At 36.8% G+C, this 25,126-nt stretch overlaps 2 protein-coding genes and 1 long non-coding RNA gene across 4 annotated transcripts; 1 reads left to right on the top strand and 2 right to left on the bottom strand.

Annotated features, from left to right (window-relative positions):
• The first annotated feature begins 2,573 nt into the window (after positions 1-2,573).
• Positions 2,574-7,205, top strand: LOC103707838 (KAT8 regulatory NSL complex subunit 3). 2 transcript variants are annotated; one of them, XM_008792552.4, is made up of 6 exons: positions 2,574-2,837; positions 4,551-4,612; positions 5,104-5,239; positions 5,355-5,427; positions 6,652-6,717; positions 6,827-7,205. In XM_008792552.4, the coding sequence occupies exons 1-6, from the start codon at positions 2,692-2,694 to the stop codon at positions 7,043-7,045; spliced, it is 702 nt and encodes a 233-aa protein (XP_008790774.2). In that variant the 5' UTR covers positions 2,574-2,691; the 3' UTR covers positions 7,046-7,205. The 2 variants fall into 2 exon arrangements, with proteins under 2 accessions (XP_008790774.2, XP_026661531.2); XM_026805730.2 differs by lacking the exon at positions 2,574-2,837 and having other exon boundaries at positions 4,551-4,697.
• A 3,231-nt stretch (positions 7,206-10,436) lies between these two features.
• On the bottom strand, positions 10,437-11,268 carry LOC103699726. Its single transcript, XR_602910.3, has 2 exons — positions 10,828-11,268; positions 10,437-10,729 (listed from the first exon to the last, which is right to left on the bottom strand). It is a non-coding gene; the product is annotated as an uncharacterized LOC103699726 (long non-coding RNA).
• A 10,051-nt stretch (positions 11,269-21,319) lies between these two features.
• On the bottom strand, positions 21,320-24,217 carry LOC103701318 (bidirectional sugar transporter SWEET3b-like). The gene is made up of 5 exons (XM_039130596.1): positions 24,141-24,217; positions 23,964-24,059; positions 22,773-22,824; positions 21,752-21,871; positions 21,320-21,671 (listed from the first exon to the last, which is right to left on the bottom strand). The coding sequence occupies exons 1-5, from the start codon at positions 24,215-24,217 to the stop codon at positions 21,501-21,503; spliced, it is 516 nt and encodes a 171-aa protein (XP_038986524.1). The 3' UTR covers positions 21,320-21,500.
• Between the last annotated feature and the right edge of the window lie 909 nt (positions 24,218-25,126).

Below are 25,126 nucleotides of genomic sequence, written 5' to 3'. Positions count from 1 at the left end.
GTTTCTTTCATGAAACTCTATTTCCCCATGATCTGTACATTGTTGTCTTTAGTGATGTCTTGGGTCTATACACAGAAAGTACTGCATCATGGCTGCTTGGCCGAATCTATGTTAATTATGGCTCCTCAGAAATTTGTCTTAATTGATGAGTTGTTTATCTAGTAATAGATTGTGGATTTGTTAGAATAAATAATAGATTGTGAAATTTCATTGCAATTCAATACACTGAAGAGATGTGGAAATAAAAGACCATCAAGTACAGATTCCTACAAAGATAGGATATGCTAATCCTTGCACTAAGCTAATAAGAGGTAGCCATAAGAAATTTCCCCAACTTTGGAGTATCATACGTCTGCATTAAACCGTAGAAGGTACCATAGGTCTGCAAAGAGCCTTGTCGGAAGGAACCACAAAAGGTATTCACGTTGTAGCCATTTGGTTTCTCACGTAACATTGAGAACCTACTTTGGAGTCCTCAAACTGCACTCAAGCTTGAGTCCTCTAATAGATTGGTCAGGTTGGAGTTTCTTCGGGTTCGTGCATCATAATTCTTACTTTAGCTCCAAAAGATTTTAGGTCTTCGAACAAGCTAATGAAAGATGAGAGATGGATTTGTGTCCAACCAGTCAAAAGCCAGCAAATGTCTTATGTACCCAAGTCTAGGAGTCCATAAAAAGAAACAACCACAGATTTTTTTGGCCGACCCAATTCTCATGCGAGTGTAATGCAGAGATGGAAAGATTACGTGTCAAAGAAACGAAGCATCCCTTATCCATTCTTTCCTCTTAACAAAGAGAAGTTGACATTTCTTCATTGCCTGCACCGCTAGTAAGAATATGCAATACCAATACGTTTTTAATCGTTGGTCTGCCATGGGCCTGGTGAGAATATGGGATGTTTTATTAAACTTGAGGCACTTTTGGCCTCGATACATCCGGGATTAGGCGTCTTATAACATATGACAAACTTCTATTCTTTCTCAGTGGCTCATGTGACAAGAATCCAGGCACAATTTTAGCCATGATTAGCTAATAGAAGCTGAAAAAGCTTTTCTAATGACAATATTTTTGTGTCTGAGAGAGAGAGAGGGAGAGGGAGAGAGAGAGAGAGCTCTTCATATATAAAAATCACCTCCAAATCTTGTCACGTATGAAAACTAACATGAGATACTGGCACATGAGTCCGTTTAGACCAGGTCGGCAGAATACACATGTGCATGCAGTCCCAAAGTCAACATGCCTCGTGAGATGAGGCAAAGATCCGGTGAATAGAAAATAGAGCAAACTTAGCCTCCATCAATACATTGAACAATGAGTGCTGCAGGACCCAATGCAGCCAAACTAGTCATTGTCCTTAAGATTGTGAAGCATATTAGTTGTGCTGCTACATCACATCAAGATCGCTTCACAAGAACTCTAGCACGTCATGCACCATCAGGGGGGTGGGGAGTTGTCAAAGTTTGACATACAGCTAAAAAAAGGGTCCGAAGTTTGAATTCTGGTAACTCTAATGGTTGTGTTCATTTGGATATGACTAGTTCGTGCCATCTAACCGATTGGCTTCCTATTAAATCGTTGTACTCCATTGCAATGCCCTAAAAAATCGTCTAAAAACAGGCCAAATCGCCAGGTTAGTAACTTACTGAGGCACGATTGATCTAGTCCCGCTAGGTTCAGAGGTGGATCAAGGGCAAACCACACCCAAATTAAGCAAACCACTCAAGATTCGAGTTCAAGTCCACCCGAATCGATTAGTTCGCAGGAAGGTAAGAATTTAATTGAAAGGATGATTTTATGATCATGATGATGGGAGAAGGTAAAAGTATATTTGATCAAATGAATGGCATGTCTTGTCCAATCTCCTCCAAGAGCTTCTAGCTAGCTTTTAAAGAGAACTTGTTCAACCTATGCAAGAGCTTCTAATCCTCTCTAAAGTGGAATGCGCTTCTCAATTGGATGTTCAATCTTTGGCTTAGCTTACTGAAAATTTGGATTTGAGGCCCCTTCTTATATACTGTGACGTTGCCTTGATATTTTTGTTTGTAGCAAGGACTTTGATAGAGCCGACCCCAAGTGGTTGAGATTAAGGCTTGATGGTTATGGATAGTAAGAACTTTGGTGGGTGGGTTTGGTCATTTGGAGTGTGTATTATTAAGCTTGAAACTATCCCTTTTTTTTATTGTTATCAACCAGCAAAGATTTGGTTTTTTTTACAAGAATTTGAACTTGTTTGACCCAACTGATTTCATCTTTTATTGCTCGCAAACTAGAACGCAAAATGTTTTACAGATGACCGACCACAGGCAAAGTTATCATGCACAAGATACTAGCAACTGCTGCTTTTTGGTAGATAGGGCTGCATCAGAATTCAAGGGGGGCTTCCCCGCCATGGCATGGGCCTAATTCGCCCCTCTTGCAGACTCGCGTCCCACGCACTGGGCTCTTGCATCCAGCCCAGTCCATTTATTTGGCCCATGACCAAAAACCCTAAACGTTGCCGGTTATACTCTCTGCATCACTCCAAGCGCAATTGTTGCGAGTCTAAAGATGTCAAATTGTATCCGGTTCCGGTCAAGACCGGCGTGAATATTAACGCAGCAGGGTGGCAGTATCAGCTCGCGCGCCTGGAGGCCTCCTCCCGGGATTTCCTCGCTCGTTAGGTCTTTTTCTTCCACCGCCTCCCTCCCCTCCCATGGCTTCCGGTCCTCCCTCTAAGCGTCGCCGGAAGGACCAGAGCGAAGAGAAGGCGGCTGAGGAGGCTCCTGGGACGGGATCGTCGCCTCTCGTGGTCTTCGCCCATGGAGCCGGGGCTCCTTCCACTTCCGAATGGATGGTCAGGTGAGTGCCAGTTTCGTACGCCAAACCATTCCAAAACAACCCAAAATTTGCATCTTTATTTGATTTCTTCGTCCTCTCTAGCTTCGACGCTTTGAGTTCTGGAGGAACCTAAAAGAATGTTTCTTTGAAATTGTTAGGGTTTTTGTAAGGGGTTTCTCTCTCTCTGAAAGAAGGTTGTCTTGGTTTTTAACGGTAAGTATGAATTCTGTATTTCGGACTAGTGTGTGTTGGAGTTTGGAGTCGATTGAAGGTTGGGATGCTGCGGAATGGGAGTGTGAACAATTTTTACCTCATTTTGCTGGACTAGGTCAGGATTTAACCACATTACACAAGTAACTCAGTTGTGAGAGGACGCTAGTTGTCGTGTTCAGATTGAGTCCTAGGAGTCCGTCCTCCATAACCACCATTAAAAGTATAGATTCTTCTGATAGCGTTCCAAAAATGCCTCTTTCGGACATGCTTCTTCATCGCACTTCCTTCAAGCTAGAGTATAAATTTGGTGATGTGAAGATCGTAGGTCATGTATATCAACTGTATCTTTGGGTGGATTTGTGAAAGTTGATCTCCAAACTGGTCTTCTGGGGGAGCTACGGTTATTTTGAATGCTTCCAATTGTCTTCGTGGGAGACAAAGTTGAGATCACTACTTTAGTGGTTCTAAAAATCCAAGTTCTCCACTTCAGGGTAAGTTAGTCGAGCCATTTAACTAAAAGTAAGCACTTCCAGCTAATTTGGACCTTGTACCTTCACTTTTAATAAATTAATCATGCCCTAAGTGACATTTAACCTCCATTGGTAAGATAACTGGATGGGTGTGCAATTTCTTTATCTCTTTTAGCAAATCAAGCTCATACCTCATTAATTTGGGAAATGAAGGTAACCTCTTTGGATGAGCTGCCTCCATGCTTAGCAAGTAGTTCCTGGGGTATCCTTTAAGGTTCGGCATAGGTACTATGAGATCATCATTGACCATTGTATCATTAAATATTAATAATTAATATTAGCAGTTTCTGTGTTAGTCCATCTTACAAAGATCTATGACTGCGATGCATTTTCAGTGCTATAGGTAATTATTTTCAGCCACAATTGGATTTCTTCATTTTTCACACCATTGTTTCTCTCCTTTGTGTAGAAAGCCATAATATTGAATTATGTGCACCTTGTTTTTAATGCTTTCCATTTACAAGTACATGCTACAAGGATTGGAGATGATCTGTCCCAACTTTGAAATATTCAAATATATAATTATGGGTATCTCGATAGGTACCCTATTGTAAATACTTGGAAGAATTGCCAAAATAAGATCTTCACAAGACTGCATCTTTGAACTTGATTTGGGTATCTGGGATATTGTTACATCTGTAAGCTTTGGTTTTGTCAACATTCTACATTATGCTCTTCAGAAGTAGTGAAATTATCATATCTGAATTTAGGCATAAGTTGGTTTACTTTTCTGCCCTATTATCATTGATTTGAGTTAACAAATAACGGCTTTCTTTTGTTATAAGGCCTCCTCTCTCGGAGTACTCTTAAATACAAGCATGATGATTAACGATTATCTATTCCGTAAGCAATTCTTTGGTATATACCTGAATGGAAAATTCCTTCTTTCTAGAACCACCTTATCTGACCTTGTATGCTAATTTTATTTGCACACGTGGCTTGTCAGCTTACAATGCCATTCTAAAGTGGAAAATGCTCTTCACCTTTGCAGGTGGAAGGAAATGTTAGGTGAAGCATTGGATGCTGTCCAAGTAGTCACCTTTGATTATCCATGTGGGTTGAATTATAGCAGAATCATTTGTTGCTCATTGTAAGACTGCAGATTGTTTTGTTGAATAATGAGTTAAACTGATGATTGGTTAGTTTACTTAACTCTCAACTCACAAAATAATGTTTCTTTTGGATCATTGTTTTTTTCCCCTCTTTTTTGGTTTGCGATGTTCGTAAGGTGCTTTAAGTATGCTACTTCATGGGTGTGGAGTGATAATTCATTTCTTAAGTGTTTGATCAATAAATAATAACTTCTTTAAGAGAACTTCACCCACAGCAAGATAAGCAGTTGGTTAACAAATAGGTGCTATGGATTTTCAGAAAGCAGGTTCTTTAAAATATTTAATGATGCTTTCAATTTTAAAAAAAGAGATAGGGACTTAATAGGAAGGGATTATCTCACATATGATTGTCAATGCCAACATAAGATAGATAGATAAGACTTTTTAGCTGTTGATGGCACATGGCAACTTAACTTAACAAATGTTTGACAGATATCTCTGGTGGAAAACGTAAAGCTCCCCCTCGAGCAGAAAAGTTAGTTGATCATCACTTGGGTGTTGTAAAGGATGCTGTCACAAAATATCCTGGGCATCCTCTGATTCTGGTGGGGAAATCAATGGGTTCAAGGTAATATTTGGTCTTAATAAACTAGTTTATTGCCCTAATTTTTTATCAGAAACATTCTCTCTTTTTGTTTTAAAAATTTTGTGAAGGTTCATGCTTATTTATGTTTTTTGTGCAGAGTCAGCTGCATGGTTGCTGGTGCAGAATGTATCAATGTTTCAGTAGTTATATGCTTGGGTTACCCACTTAAGGTTTGTATATTTGTTTCTCCAATAATTTTACAGTGTTACTTATATCATGTAGTCTGTAATATCAAGCTCACTTTTTTCATCAAATAATAGTTCTCTTATACTTTTGAATTTACCTACCAAAAAATAACTATTTATGGTCCATGAAATGGATGGATGAGAAATTCTCATCTCAGAAGTTACAAGGTCTTTTGATTTTTGAACATTTAAAGCTATGAGTATTACATCTTTAACATAGCTTCTCATAATAACCTAAGATGCTGTTATTTATGGTCTGACATTATGGAACAAATAAAAAGCATTTCAGAAGTTGAAGATGTATCTGATGGTGCTCTATCATTCTTCTTTTTTTAGAAAAATAAGCTAAGGATTTGATTCCCAAATATGCAACATTCTTGTCTGACCATTCAATTCTAAGTTTTTTGGTCAAGCATGAAGATTGTTATGTAGCGCATTCATTCTATAGTGCATGGTAGGGTATGATGGGGCTTTGCTTTTCACTTGGAATCTGGAAGAGCAATTACCAAAACTGTCAGATATCTTTGAGCTATATATATCTTTGAGATGTTAATGACCCCCTCCTTAGGTCTTGAAAAGCCACTTTCTACTGATTACTCCTTTGTAAACATACATATGTGAACCAAAGTAGCTCGTCTCATACAGATTCCTTTATCATGTGCGCACACATGCAGATGCATGCTTCCACACTCACACCTCTTCTTGCTTACCAACATTGGAAACAGTGACTAGAAAGGATGCTTTCATCTAGGATGCTCCATACTTTATATGACTTAGGCAATGTATAGATGTGTATGTGAACTACATCTATGCATTTCTTATCATTAGAATCTTCTATGTAGCGACTTCATTATAGATTCTGCTTGCTATTAACTACATCAAGCTGATTTTTAAGGATCAACGCTTTATTTTCTGCATTCAGCTTGATCTCCCAGTCACTCCTCCTTAACCTTGGCTTATGTTAGTAGATTGTCAGGTTGCAATGAATGCTCTCAATTACTTCACGTACATTTTTGTGTTTTAGCTTAAAATGATTTCTTTGATCAGTACTTCTGATTAAAAGTAACGTGCATTGATAATAATGTTCTGATTTCTTTTAATTTAGTAGATGAGCCTTGCACACTTGTCTTCCTACTAAAAATCTAATATGATCTACACCAGAAGTACCTCCTAAATGCTCATACCTTTCGTTGCTGCATTGCAATTTAGGGCATGAATGGGGCAATACGTGATGAGACTTTGTTGCAGCTAAGGACTTCAACGTTTTTTGTACAGGTAATAATACATGTACCAGTGAGCACCTATTAGAATATATAATCATCACCTCCTTATGCAGAACTCATTCTGCTTTGTTATTAAATTTTTAAGTGGACTACTCTTGTAGGGTAGTAAAGATGGCTTGTGTCCCCTGGATAAGCTTGCAACCACCCGTAAGAAGATGAAATGCATCAATGAGTTATATGTGATTGATGGTGGTGATCACTCTTTCAAGATTGGAAAAAAGTACCAAGAGTCAACTGGATTGGGCCAGGAAGAAGCTGAAACAAGAGCTGTCAAGGCTATTGCAGAGTTTGTCACAAAATGCATCCAAAAAGGTGATTAATGTTACATCTATGAAATTTTTTGTTAGTAAATCAAATACAACATGTCTTGTCTGTTTCCTTATATAGGCATTGTAAAATTTATTGTGAGTTTTGATATCCGGTACAACTAAAGTATGACCTATATATGTAATGATCCGTGCAGGCATGTGTTTAGTCTCACATCAATTATTCGCTGGATAGATTTTGGGTAATTATACAAGATCAAGGAACCCAATTAATAGATTTCTAGCCTTTTTGGATGAGGTTTTAGGTTGTTACAAAGGTAACAGAGCGGACCCGATCTAGGATCTATGTAGATTAGGGGACACTACAACACAGATATATTTGAGCTGACCACGAGCTGATTGTGGTGTTTGTGATTGGATTTGAATTGATACAGAACTTTAGCCTGGTGAGGACGCCAAGGCTTAAATAGGAGTATGTGATGACTCGTGTGGGCATGTGTTTAGTTCTACATCGGTTATTGGTTAGGTAGATCTTAGATAATTATTTAGGATCAAGAAATTCAAATAATACCTTTCGGTTAGTTTTTTTAGGTAAAGTTCTGGATTATTATACTATATTTTCTGAAAATGTTATTAAACTGCTATTTCCAGTTTTGTGAAGCTGGGTGTCAAAAGGTTGGACATCATATATGAAGTTTTGGATTAGGGTAAAGATATTGCTTTATGTTGACATGTGCTAACACTTTATCCGAAGAAAGCATCACACATTATCATTGGCATAGCTAACTTAAACTTAATCACCGGTCTTCGCCATAAAAGACAATATAGTGTCAAATTTGGATCCTCTGCCTGACCGACCATAAGGGCCTGCGCTGGCTATAATTTGGATTAAATCATCTGCTACATTTTTCTTGTTACGGAGAAATAAACGCATGTTCTGTAGGTTTCTGGATGCTCATCTGAGGACCTTACTGGTGTTTGCTTTGAGTGTGGATTTTTTTTTCCCCTTTGGGTAGGACTGCAGGTGGTCCTTTTTGGAAGAACCTTTTAGTAGTTGCTGAATCAGGGGATTTATCTCGTGTTGATTGGCATGGACATCGCTTTTCCTTATTAGTTTATTGGATGCTACATTTCAACAATTAAGCATATTACCAGTCTCAGAAATGAACTTAGAAGTTTGCATGGCAAAGTTGCATAGGTATTAGCTGCCCTTTAGTTACGATATTCTAGGTGCTAGCCAAATGAATTGGCTCTGTCAATCAGTGGCCATCAAAATTGATGGTCTAGATTTTATAGCTAGGCACAACCAAACCCAACTCCTCCCCTGCATAGAATAATATGGACAAAAGCTGCCATTAAGATAATATAGCCAACAATTTTTTGACTTGATAGGTACCAACTACCAAGTACCAAGGCCATCTTCGCGTGCTCTTTCTTAGGAACTTATCTGCCTTCTCAGTAAGCTAATATATGCAATGTAACACAGATCAGAATAAAATGGATCCAATATACTGAATCCATAGAAAACTCCCCAGAATCTTAAAGCTGGCATGGATCGAGCCGTAGAAATCATTCCTATTGACCACACCACGCGCCAAGAACAGCAAACTTCCAATGAATGAAGGAACCTGGACGCTCTTTTGCACAGGATCTGGATTCAGATCTCTCGTAGATCTGGCACAGATTGTGATAGATCGAGCCGTGGGCCCAGAACACTGGCCTGCCATGCCATAGGTGTGTTCAAAGCATGCTTTTCTAGCCTGTGACTATGTCCTCTCTCTGCCTGCAATGTCCATCACAGTATAACAACTATTGTTTCGTTTGAATAACATGTATAAAACTTCAAATGTGAATCAAAAAGTCTTCAGTCAACTAAGATTAATGACCAAAGTGCCTCCAATGGTTCAAGAGATCGAACACAAATCTGTATGAGAACGAAGAGAACGCCGATGAAGGCGATGATGGATCCCAAAATGTGCACCAAAGGGACGGCGAACTCCGCGAGAGCTAACCACATCGAAGTTCATGAATGCCGATTCCGGCCATGTGGGTGACGAGATCATGGCAGTTCACCAAGGTGACCAGCCCAAGTCCAGTGAGGACAACTGCGAGCCCTGACTTGGCACCGAGTCGCGTCGGGGAGAGCTGCGCTATACGAAGCCGCTGATGAGGAGGATAGCGGCCGGCGAAGAGGTAAGAGGCCGGCGTTGATGTACTCCCATTGGTTGTGGGCCGGGTGGGGGCCGTACGTCCGGCTCTCTGGAGCGGTAGCGAGCTTCACCATGCCGGGAATCCACTGGCTGAAACCTTGGGGTTTGGCCGGGGGATGGGGCGTGGGAAGAAGAGATGGATCGGGCGTTTGGGGTAGAGAAGCGGCGGGAGATCGCTGCGTGGCTTCGTGCATGGGCCTCCTGTAGTCTAATAAACGAGTAGCTTTGCTGTTAGTTCGTAACTTGATTAACTCAAGGCTTACCGAAGAAAAAGAGATACGGCAAGTGGCTGGACTGTCGTCAACAGTACTTTGTTTGTTCCAATCACAACCATCACTATATAAAAAAATGTTGATCAAGGAGGCACGTGTGATGGTCCTCGTGCTACATCACTCCTCTCATCGGACATTCCCTAGCTCCAAAAGTACAGGAATTAATTTTTCCAGGTTCCAACAATTAAGTGATCACTCAAAATTCGCTGATGAGAAATTTACAACCAATATAACAAGATCAATATATATATATATATATATATATATATATATATATATATATATATATATATATATATATATATATTCTTTTTTCTTTCATACTAGTGAATGGTCGATAGGTGATCCCGAACAGGATTCTACATGCATGTAATATGTGCAATTTTCATCCTCTCAGCTCGATCTATTTTTTCGCTGTATCCTCTCTCTCACTGTGTGTTCGGCTGATATCCGGGTGGGGAGGATTGAACCCAGATCACTGCGATCAACTTTACCAACTCAACAGTTGGCACCCTCATTGCATTCCTCAATCTAATGCGACATACTTCGTCTTCCTGACCTTTGAACAAATAAACTTATCAAAGTATCTATTTTATGACTTAGCTGGTTCCTCATCCATGAATTATTGGAAATTATCCAAATTGTCAAGAAGCGATCTTCCTTAACAAAACGAACAATTCAAGTTTGGGTAGAGCTCAAGCTATGTTCATTTCAGAGATTATCTTCAGAGCCTGTCCTACATGAACGCAAAAGCTTCTCGCATCAAATTTTGGAACTGTCTACAATACCGTTCTGCAGTGGCAGGATCTTCATCGGACTTCATGCTGTAAGTAGTGAAGAATCCAGATTTTACCTTCAAGGATTAAATATATCGATTAACATAAGTTTCTAAATGTTCTTTACTAATTCCTCTACATAGGTTCAGATTAATATGAACATTTTAATAGCCTTTCTTTCGTGCACTAACATCTTTATAGCTTGTCACTTTGTTATCAAACATCTACCTTTATCTGTTAACCAAGCAGACATGAATGCGTGCACAACCAAGCTCTTATCTAGATTAAACATTACAGATTCTTGCACACCAATTTACCGTATGAAAAGGGAACACCATAGACATATTTGGCACGTAGTGAAGATACTTAGCACGCCGATCCTTGGTAAGAGGGGTGGCATATCATAGTGTTCTGTGGCATGGGAATTTTATTCTTCATATTATAATGCTCTGACCAGTTTTGTCTTCACTTCCCTCCCTTCTGCAATCCAATGGAGAAACCAAAAACACCAAGTCATTGAAAGCAGTCACCAATATTACATGAGAATATATATTTCAGAATTTGCCAAATACTAGTACCTTCTTGCTGGAAATATCATCCTCAGTCTCACTTCTTGCTCTTTCTCTTGCTCTTCTTCTTCTCCTTTTTCTTCTTCCTCCTCCCAATCTTATGCTCAGATTTCACGGGCTTCATTGGTACCATGTTAATACCATCATATGTCGCAGAGCACAGGCCTTCCCTTACCTCTTTCTTGTCCATCTCTTGTGTCTTCCCAATGGCAGTGAACTGTTCATCTGAGTAGAACTCAGCTAGATTTATGCGGCTCTTCTCAATCACTACTTGCTTGGTATCTGCTTCACGGTGTTTTCGAGTAGTTGTGTGCTCATCATACTGGCGGTTTGCCACTGGGAGGGATTCTTGGATAGGCTTCTTTAGTTGGGGGGAAGCCATGCTGATAGAGGCAACAAAGGAAGGGCTTGTTTTGCTCCTTGGATTGCTTCAGTCTATGTTGGTAGCTTTAAAGCAATGGTAGGTATTGAATTATTCCGACTTTGCATCTTTCTGGAGAGGCCAAGAGTCGCAATATTCTGCTTCTCCATTCATGAGTGCTCCTTTGTGTCAGTCTTTGCATCATATTATTCCATTCCTCAGCTTTTTGATTAAATTGCATCAATCTTCTCTATTATTTTGAACCTCAAGTTTTAAAAAAAAAAAAAAAAAATCTAGGGGGTCGAACTATGGGCACCAAAAAAACTTGGTTTGATTGGGAACTTCCACCGATCAAGACAAAACCCCTTTAGCTTGGTTATGAGCCATGACTAGGTTTAAATATTAGATGCCGGTCGCAAAAATATGAAGCTTTTCTTGCAAGCGTCTAGAGTCGCAGTCAGTCATAATGCATATCGCGTCGTGGGAGGATCACATCAAAAGTTCCTGCATGACTTGGCACCTTACACGGCGTGCAGCAGCCAGAGCATCTGATTCACGAGGCCCCTTTTTCTTTCTTTTCTTTCTTCTTCTTCTTCTTCTTCTTCTTCTTTTTTTTTCTTTTTTTTTTTCTTTTTTTTTTTAGATTTTTTTTTTCTGTTTTGTCTTTGAAGCATTTTCTGTGGTGGGCCTTCTTTGGGCTAAGGCCTTAGGCGACCACCTTAGTCGCCTAAGGGTTGGGCCAGCCCTGTATACAATCAATGGTGCATCCAACATTTACAGTTGCACTTAGATCTAATGCTAATACGGTCGCTTAAGGGTTGGGCCGGCCTTGTATACAATCAATGGTGCATCCAACATTTGCGGTTGCACTTAGATCTAATACCAAATAACTAACCAATTGAAGTATAACTGAATGACTCTAGCTATGGAGATGAGCGATAGTATCTCATGCATGCACAAGCATGGGACCTTTAATGGAAGTAATAATTATTTCTTGTATAACACTTGCATAGATTTTTCTTTTCTTCCAAAAAGAGTGCATGTCATGCTTTTACTTAGGACATCATGATTTAGTTTGTAAGGGTCCTCCTGCAAAGCTAAGAATATAGGCACTGTGACCATGCCATGAGTCATCCAATTATTGCCCCTATCAATCGTCTTTAACTAAAGATCATGAGCAACTACTGTTACCCACATAATCGTTGGATTTAATCCATAGTGCGCTTCATAATTTTGTATGAATCTGTCAGCTAAACCACATCCTTATTTTTCACTTGTTAAAGTGGGAAATTATTAGATTTTTTTTAGGGGTCGAGGCCTCACAATGGAAAGAACCAGGCAGATCCTTTGAAAATATTTATGCATGAAAATTCTAACTCTCATTGCTAATTATCTTTGTACGGGCAGAGAGCTTGGACTACATTGCTATTCTATGCTCAACCTCAACTTAAAAAAAAATTATTATCTATACTGTATGCACCAATCTATCACAGTCGCTAGTTTTTGCGTCAGGCTTGATGAATAAATGTTTAAAAAAATAGTGATCGTGATTAATTGTATATATGGTTGTATGGTGCATGCGGTGTAGAAAATAATTTCTTCAACTAAAAGCTAGGCAAATGCAAACCTAAGATACCAGTATAATCATGCATACAGGACCACGATGATACTCCAATGTTATCCTCAGCTCAGAAGGTTCAACCAATGGTGGCATCTTTTGGGTGAAAAACAACACTCAGAACTCTTCGACTCTGATGGAACATCGCATGCCTATTCATCCCCGCTGCCAGTGGATGATGTTTTCTCCCCGAAAAACAGTGAATTTTGTGAATATTTTTCCATTTTTTTAAGATAGCATAGGCTCCATTGATCCAATTATTGCAGAGTAGTATCAATAGTTCTCTTTTTACTCCAGTTAGCTGTGTCTTGGTGGACTGTTGGCTGTTTGCTGCGATAGTTGATATTCAAGCCTTAATTATAGAGACATGCTTGAATAGGTACTTGATTTCTTTGGCACCAAAGCATATTTGGTTGAAAAAAGTTGGACTCTAGACTAGAAATAGAAATAAGTGACTCCTATCATAACCCAGAATTTCACCCAAAAAAGTTAGACGGAAGGTATTTTTTGGGTTATGTAGTCCTATATAAGTATCCAAAATCTCTTCGATGAATAACCGATGTGGAAGATATGGCCATTCTGATTTCACGAACCAAATGCTTTGGAAGATATAGCCATTCTATTTTAATTATTGCAGCCTTGTCAATTGTGCAAACACGAAAGCCGCTCTAAGGTTATGATACAATGATTTTCTGTTTGAAAAAAGAAAAACATGTCCTCATATTAGCCCTTGCAATAATTATAGTGTGCATGAAGAAGAGTTTCTTTTGCTAAAACAAGAAAGAAGAGCCTTTCCCCACCCTGGGTGCTCAATGTGGTTGCATCACCGGATTGGCCCATTTGCATGCGGTCAAAACGCTATGCACTTTTAACATATGTTGATGTAAAACATTATAATTTTCAGACGAGAGAACCAGCAATGACGCGATGCCGCTAAAATTTCAATGCCTTGAGACGGAGCCTGTCAGACTATAAAGACTCGGGCATTTTGTTCGCTAGGAGGATCTAATATGTGTGTGTACATGGAAAATCTAATAGTACACTCGCTTGATTTTCTATATGGCCAATCACATACTTATTGAATTTCTTCCACAAATCTTTCTATTCAGTTATTAGATATTTTGTTTGCCAATTTCTATATATATATATATATATATTATTCGTTTGATATTTTATTTGCTAATTTTCACAGACGTATCTATACTAGAATAATTTAATTTGTTTTCAATTTATCAAAAATGCTTTGAAAAATAGAAATATTTTAATATTTTTTGGTATTTCTCAAAAAGAAAAAGCTATTAGTAAAGTAGCAAGTTCAGACCAAGGACATTTTCTCAGAGAATATTTTGCATGTCCTGATTTTTTTTTTCCTATAATCTTTCAGAACAATCGAGCTCGGATTGAGATAATCTCCAAAACAAATGCCACGCAGTAGTTGACAGGAGAAATCTGTTCATTTAGAAGACCATCGTCGAGGACCATAGCAGTGAGCAACACGGAAAAGGAGAATAATATTATTCCGCAGAAAATATTTCTTTGTTCCAACTGTGCTTGGCTCCAGTTCACTTGCTGGGGATGCCATCCTTGCTGTCACACGAAAGTCGGGACAACAGATGGAGAACGGAAGAGCCATGAATTTCAAGTTCCGACATAAGCCGATGTTCTACGGCCCAATTTCTACAATTTTATGTGTCAAATTTTGATTAGTCATTAAGGAATACTTTTTATTTTAAAAATGGCCAATAGAACATATAGATGAGGTCAATCATTGGAAACGAATCAACCCGTCTCAATTGAGTATGACCCTTCTTTAAGAATATGGATGGAATGTCACCACTTGGGTTTGAATTGGAACCTCTCTCTCTCTCTCTCTCCAGTGCTTGGACTTAGGAGAGGGGTTTCAACTAGTTGAGTGAAGCACTTCAAACAAAATTGGGCATAACCCTTGTAGCATGGATAGAAATGGTTTTTTTAAACTCATGTTTGGTTGGAGGAAGTTCGATTCTAAAATAGAAAATGGGAATGAGGGACTCCTACTCAAGCTATCTAGTTGGAGAAAATTCCATTTCAATTCTGATTTAAGAGAGAAAATATAAGGATTGATTGTACCAGATTTACTAGCTCAACGGTCAACCAATCCAACCACGAACCAATATACACAAACACATTAAAAAAAAAAATAGAAGAGAAAGGAAGCAATTAAAATTTGTGGTTGGACTGGTCCGCTGGCTCAGCAGTGGACTTGGTCCAACTGAAAATTTCGTCAATTTATGGGATCAAAAAATATTATCCTCTTATTTTGAAGGTTTGGCCAACCAGGTAAGCTTGACCATCCCAGGGCAGTGCAACATTATTCAATACTCAAAACTTGGATGGCCTGGCTAGAGATGCTTTGATGGGGCAGAATTAAGGAGCTAGAAGCACACCAATTAATATCAATGTCCATGAGAGGCTTGTGGAGGATCGCGGCCTGGACTTTATTAATATGTACCTATGTGAACAGCTGCATAGATTATAAATCGTGAAATTTCATGTGCCAGGAATGTTGTAATTTCGAGGCACTGTGGCATGGATTTTGTAGATACAAACTAATTTGAAGGAAGAATTTCATAATTTTTTGAGAATGGAAGATGCAAATGGCTTATGCAGAAGTATTTTGAATCTTTGATGCAATATGTCCATGGATTCAACATAACAGAGAAAAGTTTAAGCTCAACTATCTTAGATAACATACAAAAATTAGTTTCAATCAACTAGAGAGCAGCCCTTTCGTTCAGGATTCTATACCCTATGAAGGCCCTGTTTGGGGGAGCTTTTGGAGGGCCAGAAAGCACTTTCTGGCCCTCCAAAAGTACTTTTAGATGAAAAACTATGTTTGGTAAATTTTTCAAAAAGCTGTTTCAGCTTTTGCGGGAAGCTGAAAACAGCTTTTGGGAGGAAGCTCCAATTTGGAGCTTTTGGGAGGAAGCTGTTTCAGCTTTTTCGGAAAGCTATATTTTTGACAAAAATGCCCATATTAAAATAACATAATTACATAGTTTATCCCTGTATAAACCTAAAAATCTGCTGGAGCCAAGAACCCAAGCCGTCAGACTCCCTTCCGTAAAAAAAGGTATTTTTCTTTTCAATTTTTGTATGCATCTCTTGAACCACATTTTAGAAGAAAAAAAATTTTAATCCTTTTCTATACCTTCCAAAATCAATCTATTGTTTTTTTTTTATCATCAACCTCGCGGCCCACGCTGAGGTCCTCCTCGAGCGTGGACCATGAAGAAGAGCCCCTGGACCGCGGAAAATTATTTTATGAAAAATTATGGAAAATTATTATGGAAAATTATTTTATACTAATAATTATAATATTTTATATCTTTATTTTTGTATTATACTATAAATATAATATCATATTATATTATATCATAATACATTAATATGTTATATTAAATAATTTAATATTATATTATATTATGAAAAATTAATTTATACTAATAATTATAATATTTTATACCTTTATTTTTGTATTATACTATAAATATAATATCATATTATATTATATCATAATACATTAATATGTTATGTTAAATAATTTAATATTATGTTATATTATGGAAAATTAATTTATACTAATAATTATAATATTTTATACCTTTATTATTGTATTATACTATAAATATTGTATTATATTACATTACATTATAATACATTAATATGTTATTTTAAATAATTTAATATTATGGTATATTATGGAAAATTAATTTATAATATTAATTATAATATTTTATACCTTTATTTTTGTATTAAACTATAAATATAATATCATATTATATTATATCATAATACATTAATATGTTATGTTAAATAATTTAATATTATGTTATATTATGAAAAATTAATTTATACTAATAATTATAATATTTTATACCTTTATTTTTGTATTATACCATAAATATAATATCATATTATATTATATCATAATACATTAATATGGTATGTTAAATAATTTAATATTATGTTATATTATGGAAAATTAATTGATACTAATAATTATAATATTTTATACCTTTATTATTGTATTATACTATAAATATTGTATTATATTACATTACATTATAATACATTAATATGTTATTTTAAATAATTTAATATTGTGTTATATTATGAAAAATTAATTTATAATATTAATTATAATATTTTATACCTTTATTATTGTATTATACTATAAATATTGTATTATATTACATTACATTATAATACATTAATATGTTATTTTAAATAATTTAATATTATGTTATGTTATGAAAATTAATTTATAATATTAATTATAATATTTTATACCTTTATTATTGTATTATACTATAAATATTGTATTATATTACATTACATTATAATACATTAATATGTTATTTTAAATAATTTAATATTATGTTATATTATGAAAAATTAATTTATAATATTAATTATAATATTTTATACCTTTATTATTGTATTATACTATAAATATTGTATTATATTACATTACATTATAATACATTAATATGTTATTTTAAATAATTTAATATTATGTTATATTATGAGAAATTAATTTATATTAATAATTATAATATTTTATACTTTTATTATTGTATTATATTATAAATATAATATATATTACATTATATCATAATACATTAATATGTTATGTTAAATAATTTAATATTATGTTATATTATCAAATATTAATTTACTCTAATAATTATATTACTATTATGCTATATTAACATAATATTATTTTATATTACAATAATATTATACTATATCGTATAGACTGACTCTTAATGTATTGTAATTGGCCAACACGCTATGAGAACCAAAAGGAAAAAGACTAACCCAGGTATTGAGATGGAAAAATTTAGGCATTGGAATCCTCCTTGCTCCTTGCCACCGGAGAATTGTTGTTAATCTTGGGAGAAGCCTTTCATTTCGTCGAGCGAGATTTTCTGATCTCAAAAGAAGAAAGAACAGCCTAACTAAAGTTCCCCTATTGAAAGTAGCTCGAGTATCTTTTTGCTGGTGAATGCAAAGGGATTCAGCTTTTAGGCTATTTGTCTAACCAGCAACGGCTAGCTCGAGATTAAACATGCGTCCAAGAGAACAAAAGCGTAAGCGCTTCAGCCCATGATTCGAAGTCAGGAAACGACAACTGCCAAAGACGTTTGTGGGCATCTTTATGCACCACCGCACTAGACATTATCCCATATATCATAAAATACTTCTACTCACCAAGGAAACATTCGATTTATAAACAAATAAGTACTGATATATTTTTGTTGGAAAACTAATATCTGAATATATAACATCTGAAAAAATAATTTTGATATATTTAATTAATCATAAAAATAGCATATTCCAGGATTACTTATATATAACGAATATAGGACTGAATATCTCTATTTAAGCTCAGGTGAATTTGTCTAATTAAAAATTCAGGTCTAATCAAATCTAATTATAAATATCATGATTGATCCATAATTATTCGACGAAAAACTTATGCCACAAAATTCTCTAATTCATAATATATATATATATATATATATATATATATATATGCTGGATCCACTTGATATTTGTAAAGATTCAAGATCAAAGATTACATTTTAAATATTTTTAGCTAGCTTTATATAAATATTCAAGATTCCTTTAGTATATAATGAATATAATTTGTGTATTATGTAGTTATATTCAAAAATGAGCATACAAAATAGGACTCGATATAAAATTTTATCACTAGCATGCTGCATGCAACGCGCGCGGGGGGATGAAATCTACGTGCATTCATGAACCGCGCAGCACGAAACAAGAGATATTCGCGTTCCACGGCCCGTTCAACCCGAAACTGGGTCCCACGGCGTACATCACGCGATTACTAGTTGCAGCCTTGCAGGAGCCCACGAATAAAATTATTCAGAATTTTCTTATAAAACTGATAGCTAGATGAAATTTTTTACGGCGAAATCTAGCTTTTTTTTATAGTCATGTTAAATATTTTCAAGCTCATAGATCCAAACGAAGATGCGGCGGCTACCGTCCTTTACTCCATGGACATCTGAGCCATAACAAAAAATGAAATTGTATTTTAGGCTAAACATGCTTTTCGTGAGGCCTAATGCTTCAGAGGCGCCATAATAGATGGCCAGCCATACTGGTAGTACATCGATTGAAAATGAGAAACTGTCTCGGAGCATTTCGAGATATTTTGTTTTTTAATTTTTATTAGATGTATTTTGTATTTATCAGATATTAATCATCGGTTCTAGCAGAAAGAAAGAAAAAAAAATTACCGGTTATAAATTTGACCAAACCGGCGTGTAACGCGCGGCGCAGCCGTTTTAGCTCGAACGAAGCAGACCTTGCGCAGCTGGAAGGCAGGGTCATCTGCATGCAACTGTGGGTACCGCCATCCAACAGGGAAAGAGTAATGAGGCCAAACCGAAACGGCACCATTAGCATCGCGTCACCTTCATCAGAAGTGAAATAATAATTTCTAAGAGAAGGACGGGACGAAACCATGGGTCCCACCTCCAACCCCCTCTTGCTCTCCTCTTTTCTCGGAGCAGGTCCGTTACCCGGCGATGAGACCGCCGCAGACGTCGCTGGAAAAGGAGGCATGAGGGGTGGAGAAGTGGAGATCAGAGTAGGTAAGGCCCGTTGGCGGACTCCCGCTGGGGGCTGGAAATGCATGAAGACGAAGGCGGAGGCATAGAGCTCCCACGAGACGCTGAAAGACTTCCGCCACGTTCGTGAGAGGCATGAGAAGAAGGGTGGAGGGATAGAGATTCAAAATCCTCTCTGTTTCCAAGAAAATCAGTGGTTTTGATAATGGAAAATATGCTTTATATTGCTCCATTGTTAGCTATTATCGGGATTACAGTAATATGATTATGAAAGTTGGGATGTAAACAGAAAATAAACATGTGTACGAGGTAAGATGAGGAATAGGTACGAGTGGTGCCTATTAGGAAAAAAGCGATAGAAAGCCAAATAAGATTGGATGAGTACCTGAAATGGAGACCCCCAAGGAAGCTCTAGTACGGAGAGATGCTAGAATTTGTGTTTTAGAGTCCAAGGAGAAGACGTAAGCTTATATATGTAGGTTTTGAAATAAGACTTGGAAAAGCATGAATAACATATCGTTGCCATTTATAGGTGTGATTGGGAAATACAAATTCACATAGCTGGCCCCAAATAGTTGTGAAACGGCTTAATGATAAATTAATAATGGTTATATTAGACGTATTGATTGTAGTGGAATATCACATTCTAATGTCAACTCTTAACAATAGCTACGTTCTCTACCTTTTGTAAGTATGGTTTTCGTCCTGTGAGAAAAGGAGTAAACTTGATAAATATTTGTTCCTCAGATAATATGCTCTCCACTAAATTGTGATCAGCATCTTTTAATTCATGATTTATAATCAGACAAATGCCAGAAAAGGGTCAAAAAAAAGAATAGAGAGAGAGAGAGAGAGAGAGAGAGAGAGTAGTTATCCACTCTCTTGATAGAACTTAAGCAATAATCAAAGGTATTATTTGGTTTCTTGGAATGCACATTGAGCTTGGACTTCTTGTCTGGACTTATCAACATTTGGTGTTAGAAACTGTTTTTCAGCCTTTTGGCTCATAATACCTATCACTGAGATGAAGGCAATTTCCAATGTCATAGTTTGCCTTGTTTTCTAGTTTGGCTAGTCTTTTTCCATGTTTAGGAAAACTCTGCACGCTTCCTTTTCTTGCACAAGCTTTAAGTGTAGAATGAATTAGTTATGCCTCATGAATCAATTATTCTTTAGGATTGGTGTCTAGCTTTTCTCTTGCTTAAGGTTGCTTAGTTATGGCGTTTAGGACCAACTATTTGGGGGCTAATGCTAAAGTGAGAGCACTTACACTTTTGACTAATCTTATTTAAATTCCAAAATCAACCTCCATAGGTATGGGGCAAGCCTTGTTAGTTAAGATCAGGGTCTGCTTCTTCTACATCACTTACATATGCTGGTTTTTTTCTTGTCCATCCAGCCAGACAAGCATATCCTTCCCTTGTGGTGTGAGGGTTTGATTTTGTGCCCTACTTTTCTATCCTATGTCACTTAAATCTCACAAATGTCGCCAATCCACCTTTTCAAGAGAGTGCAAATACCTCTGGTTTTCTTATTTTTTTTAGTTATTGATTGATGGCCTACTCTTGCACTCTGCTCAATTTGCTTTTCTTTCATGTTGACCATTTTGCTTTGAAATTATCAAAATAATGGTTATTTAGGCACTACAATAGTAGTAGGTGCAGTAAGTTTGGAAACTAAGTTTGGCTCTTTTTGTTTGGAGAAAACTATCAACTGGCTACTAGGTGTGTATTAAATTGGTGACAGGGGTTATAGATTTGCTACATCTTCAGGATCAACGAATTTAAGCTTTGCTCTAGTGCATGGAGATTGTTTCTTTTATCTCTATGAAGAGTATAGAGATTCCCAACTTTGAATGATAACGAAATAGCGAAAGAACAGAATAACGCTTGTCCATGTTATTAAGATTTCTTATGAAGTGCCATAGCCATATCCATCTAGCTCACATAATTTATTATAATGTGCTACACATTACACAAGGACATGCATGTACTTGCATGCATACATAAATGACCCTTGTGTTATACTCTGCTTAATAAAAGGACAAATTATTTTTTCAATTTTCAAGTTTCTTTTCATGAACCTCCTGTAGTTGTGTTGTAAATTTCGCTCCATTCATTTCCAAATCCACTTTGTTGGGTTCTGTGTGAGCTTCCTTGCTTTTTCTGTACAAGCAGTATAGTACCAGTTGAAGGAGGCCAATGGGGCTGCCCAAGAGATTAGGTGCCTGTAACAAAAAATTTCAAGTTTAGTTGATATGGAAAGCTTGATTTCTTAATCAAGGTATTATGGTTTTAGCTTGCCAACCGCAATGAAAAGATCTTTTCCTAAGAATCCATATGTCATCCAAAGAGAGCTGGCAAAGAAGGAGAAGAATGATAGGTAGAAAGGCATGAACTCCACGCTCTTGGTCTTTATGACTTGCTTCTGCAATTTAATGTTGTAAGTCGTGCTTAAATTATAATGGCGTTTCAAGTTAAATAATTCTACTTGGTTCAATATGAATTAGAGCAAAGATAATAATATAAAATAGAAGGTATTAAAGGGAAGCATTGGCCTAAAATGTATATTCTTGTACGTTTGCCATATAAATGTAAGAAAATCATTACAATGTGAAACATACAACCTCCTGAGACATCATGTTGATGCATAAATCCTGACTCCCTAATTGATTGTTCAAATATTACTCAGTAATTAATTTATACACTTCACCACAAAAAATCATAGAAAGTCAAAGTTATTTCAAATTTTACTTGCTCCATCCTTATTAAGAGATTTTATAGTTAATTCAAGGTGATATCTGTTTAGAATAGTAAGCAGCATCAGTCCACATTGAATTTTTTTGGTGATTTCTTGCTTGTCATGTGTGCTTACATCATGGTTGCAGAGACAAACCTATGGCTCCCAAGAAACTGAAAGACCCATGGAAAGGAACTAGTGATCTAAAAATTACCAAGACAAACAACTCTAAATACATTTTCAAAATACTGGACCCCAAATGATGCTGCCTTTGTTTTGAGAGACTTCACAATTTCAGCTGGTCATCCCAACAGAAGTGAGTAATCAAGAAGATGAACGAATTTAGGTGGGTAAAATTTAGCAAAAGCAACCTGCATAACTATGTATATTTTGACACGATAGGGTCATATATGGACATTTAATGTGATTTTTTTTGTAAATTTTGTTCATATTGGTTGGATTGACAAAAACAAGGATAACATTCATTACGCGTTGGGGAAAAAACCTATGCATTTGAAGTTTTGAAATACTCATAAGCCAGTTAAGGTGAAGAGTTAGTGAACAAAAGTATATGGGAAAGAGAACGCACCATAGCTACAAGTGGAGAACTGTACATGGATATGGAGGCCACTAATCCAATGCTTCCAACAAACACTCTCCGATGGTGGTGATCATTTTACACGAAGCTTGAGACAATTGCAGTCATAGTGAATAATACTATCACCGGCAGCACCATTAAAGAAACAAATTTCTGCACCATTTGATAACAAGCAATCGATCTGTGTTCGTACAGTCATTTAAAAGAAACATAGGCCTACAGTGTTTTAAGTGGACATTATATCTTATGCTAATACTGACGAATGGATACACTGGCACTGGCACATACAATAGAGTGGTTTCAGTGTGCCCTACATCCCATGCTAATGCTAACAAACAGATACTCTAGCATTGGCAGACACAAGGTAAGATGATAAGCATCACTACATGTGCATGAAAAAGGGCAAAGAAGCAGCGATGTTTAACAAAAATGTAATTAGTTATGAGCAGATGATGAGTCAAGAGGAACTTGTGAATAGCTACCTATTCTCATCCCGCGAGAGAAATTTCTATCAAGGATGCTTTGCTATATTCACTCTTTATTTTATTACAGAAGCAATTTTACTTGAATAGCTAAAACATAATGTGGACAATTTCTTGATTTCTTTCAGACGCATTTCATGCATTGTGGACCACATCTATGAACATGCATCCATGAACAATTACATATAGTTTGGTATAACTCTCTTGATACTTTCTGGAAGACAAAGTGCAAATATATGCATCTCCTTTTCTCACATTTAATGCAATATTTTCACAACTAGATGCTAAATATTGTGTACATCATGGATTCGTTGTTTGTTAAGCCACCAGTATATAATTTAAACTGCAAGAAAACAAGAATTGAAGTATATTCATGTAAACACTAGAATATCTAATACATCAGTTAATTAATATCAAATATTTGGCTATATTGAAGGCAGCTTTGCTCTTTTATATCTTTCTGGTATCAAAGTTACATGAAAACATGAATAACGAACATCAAACATACATGAACAAATTACCGACTAAAAAGAACATTGATCGAACGATGTCAAAGAAAGCAGTAGAACTTACCTTTTGTCTTGGCACTGAAAACCATATATATATGACTATGAATGAGGTTTCCAGTAGTATCCCTAAGCCATTGATGGTGATAACAGGAAGGTTCTCCCATCCTTGGCTTACTATTGGCAGACCATACCATGTATATAGAAGGCAATTCAGTAAAGCAATGATGTATGGGACGCCTGAAAACTCTTCTGTGCTCCTCTTCCTTATCACCCTCTTAAAAGTTAGTCTGAAAACAGAACATGAAAGGTTTTCAGAAACAGTATTAAATTATTATTTTTTTTAAAGAATGCAAGATATAGCTGAGTACATGGGTGCTGCATATAGGAGCAGAGAAGCTGCATTTGCTGCAAAATCATACAGAGGTAAGCCATTAGAACAGACCATAGCTAATTCTTTCAATCAATATCAAAATGAAAGAGAAAATACCCATTATTCCAACTGTTACACGTAAGTTGTGTCCCATTTTTTATGTCCCCGAGGGCACTTGTGTTGGAGATGAAAAGATTCTAAGAGCCTACCAAGAGATGATTCGGCTGATGTTGCCTGAGATTGGTTTAGACCATGCAAGGACTATTTATAATAGTCACAGCTACAGTGAGCAACTTCTTTTTCAGCATGGCGGACAGGTAAAATGGGAGCACGTACTCGGCTGTATTTTCTTGACTCGGGCAGCAAATGGTTTGCTTATACCACTAGCGTCTTAATTCAACTTAGTAGCCTATTCATTTTAAATAGTACAAGCTTGAGTCATGGGCCCCCAGGCCTCCGCACCTTCGGCAAGGCCCATAAAACTCTGACAAAAGTTGAGTCATGCAATGTAATTCACGCGGCAGAATAGATTGACAAAAGCGTACGTAGTTGCCTTCCGTTCCCATCGGTTCCACGGCCTACTTCAGTCGGAGATGGGCCATTCATCGCTGGTGGTCATGCCGACATGGGTTAAAAATGGCAAATAGGACGCCCTTGGTTGATGAGATCTGCCTTAATTTGGTATGATGAAAGGAAATCACAGCAGTTTCTGCCAATCTTCCGCCATCTTCGCCTTGCGACGTGCTCCCTTCCGCGTTTACCTAATGAGAGTGCGTATAGTTTCTGGACGCGGGCAGCAAATGGTTTGCTTATACCACTAGCGTCTTAATTTAGTTGGAATTCCACTTTGTAGCCTATTCATTTCAAATGGTACAAGCTTGAGTCACATTTTGGAGCGGACAAAAACTTGTCGGAGAAGGCACAAAACGTGATACGCTGCTTTTGTTTTTGGGTTTTCCGGTGATTGGAACCTGTTACATATGA

The sequence above is a fragment of the Phoenix dactylifera genome, chromosome 9, assembly GCF_009389715.1.
Source record: "Phoenix dactylifera cultivar Barhee BC4 chromosome 9, palm_55x_up_171113_PBpolish2nd_filt_p, whole genome shotgun sequence".
Lineage (NCBI taxonomy): Eukaryota > Viridiplantae > Streptophyta > Magnoliopsida > Arecales > Arecaceae > Phoenix > Phoenix dactylifera.
This window is presented reverse-complemented; position numbering and strand designations above follow the sequence as displayed.

What these genes read in the sequence shown, in the direction of transcription:
- LOC103707838 (XM_008792552.4), top strand. Translation starts at nt 2,692, where the DNA reads ATGGCTTCCGGTCCTCCCTCTAAGCGTCGCCGGAAGGACCAGAGCGAA. An exon ending in GGGAAATCAATGGGTTCAAG is followed by an intron (nt 5,240 to 5,354) that starts GTAATATTTGGT and finishes TTTTTTGTGCAG; the next exon opens with AGTCAGCTGCATGGTTGCTG. An exon ending in GCTTGGGTTACCCACTTAAG is followed by an intron (nt 5,428 to 6,651) that starts GTTTGTATATTT and finishes ATTGCAATTTAG; the next exon opens with GGCATGAATGGGGCAATACG.
- LOC103701318 (XM_039130596.1), bottom strand. Translation starts at nt 24,217, where the DNA reads ATGGTCTGTTCTAATGGCTTACCTCTGTATGATTTTGCAGCAAATGCA. An exon ending in CTCCTATATGCAGCACCCAT is followed by an intron (nt 24,060 to 24,140) that starts GTACTCAGCTAT and finishes TTCTGTTTTCAG; the next exon opens with ACTAACTTTTAAGAGGGTGA. An exon ending in AATTGCCTTCTATATACATG is followed by an intron (nt 22,825 to 23,963) that starts GTATGGTCTGCC and finishes GTTTGTTGGAAG; the next exon opens with CATTGGATTAGTGGCCTCCA.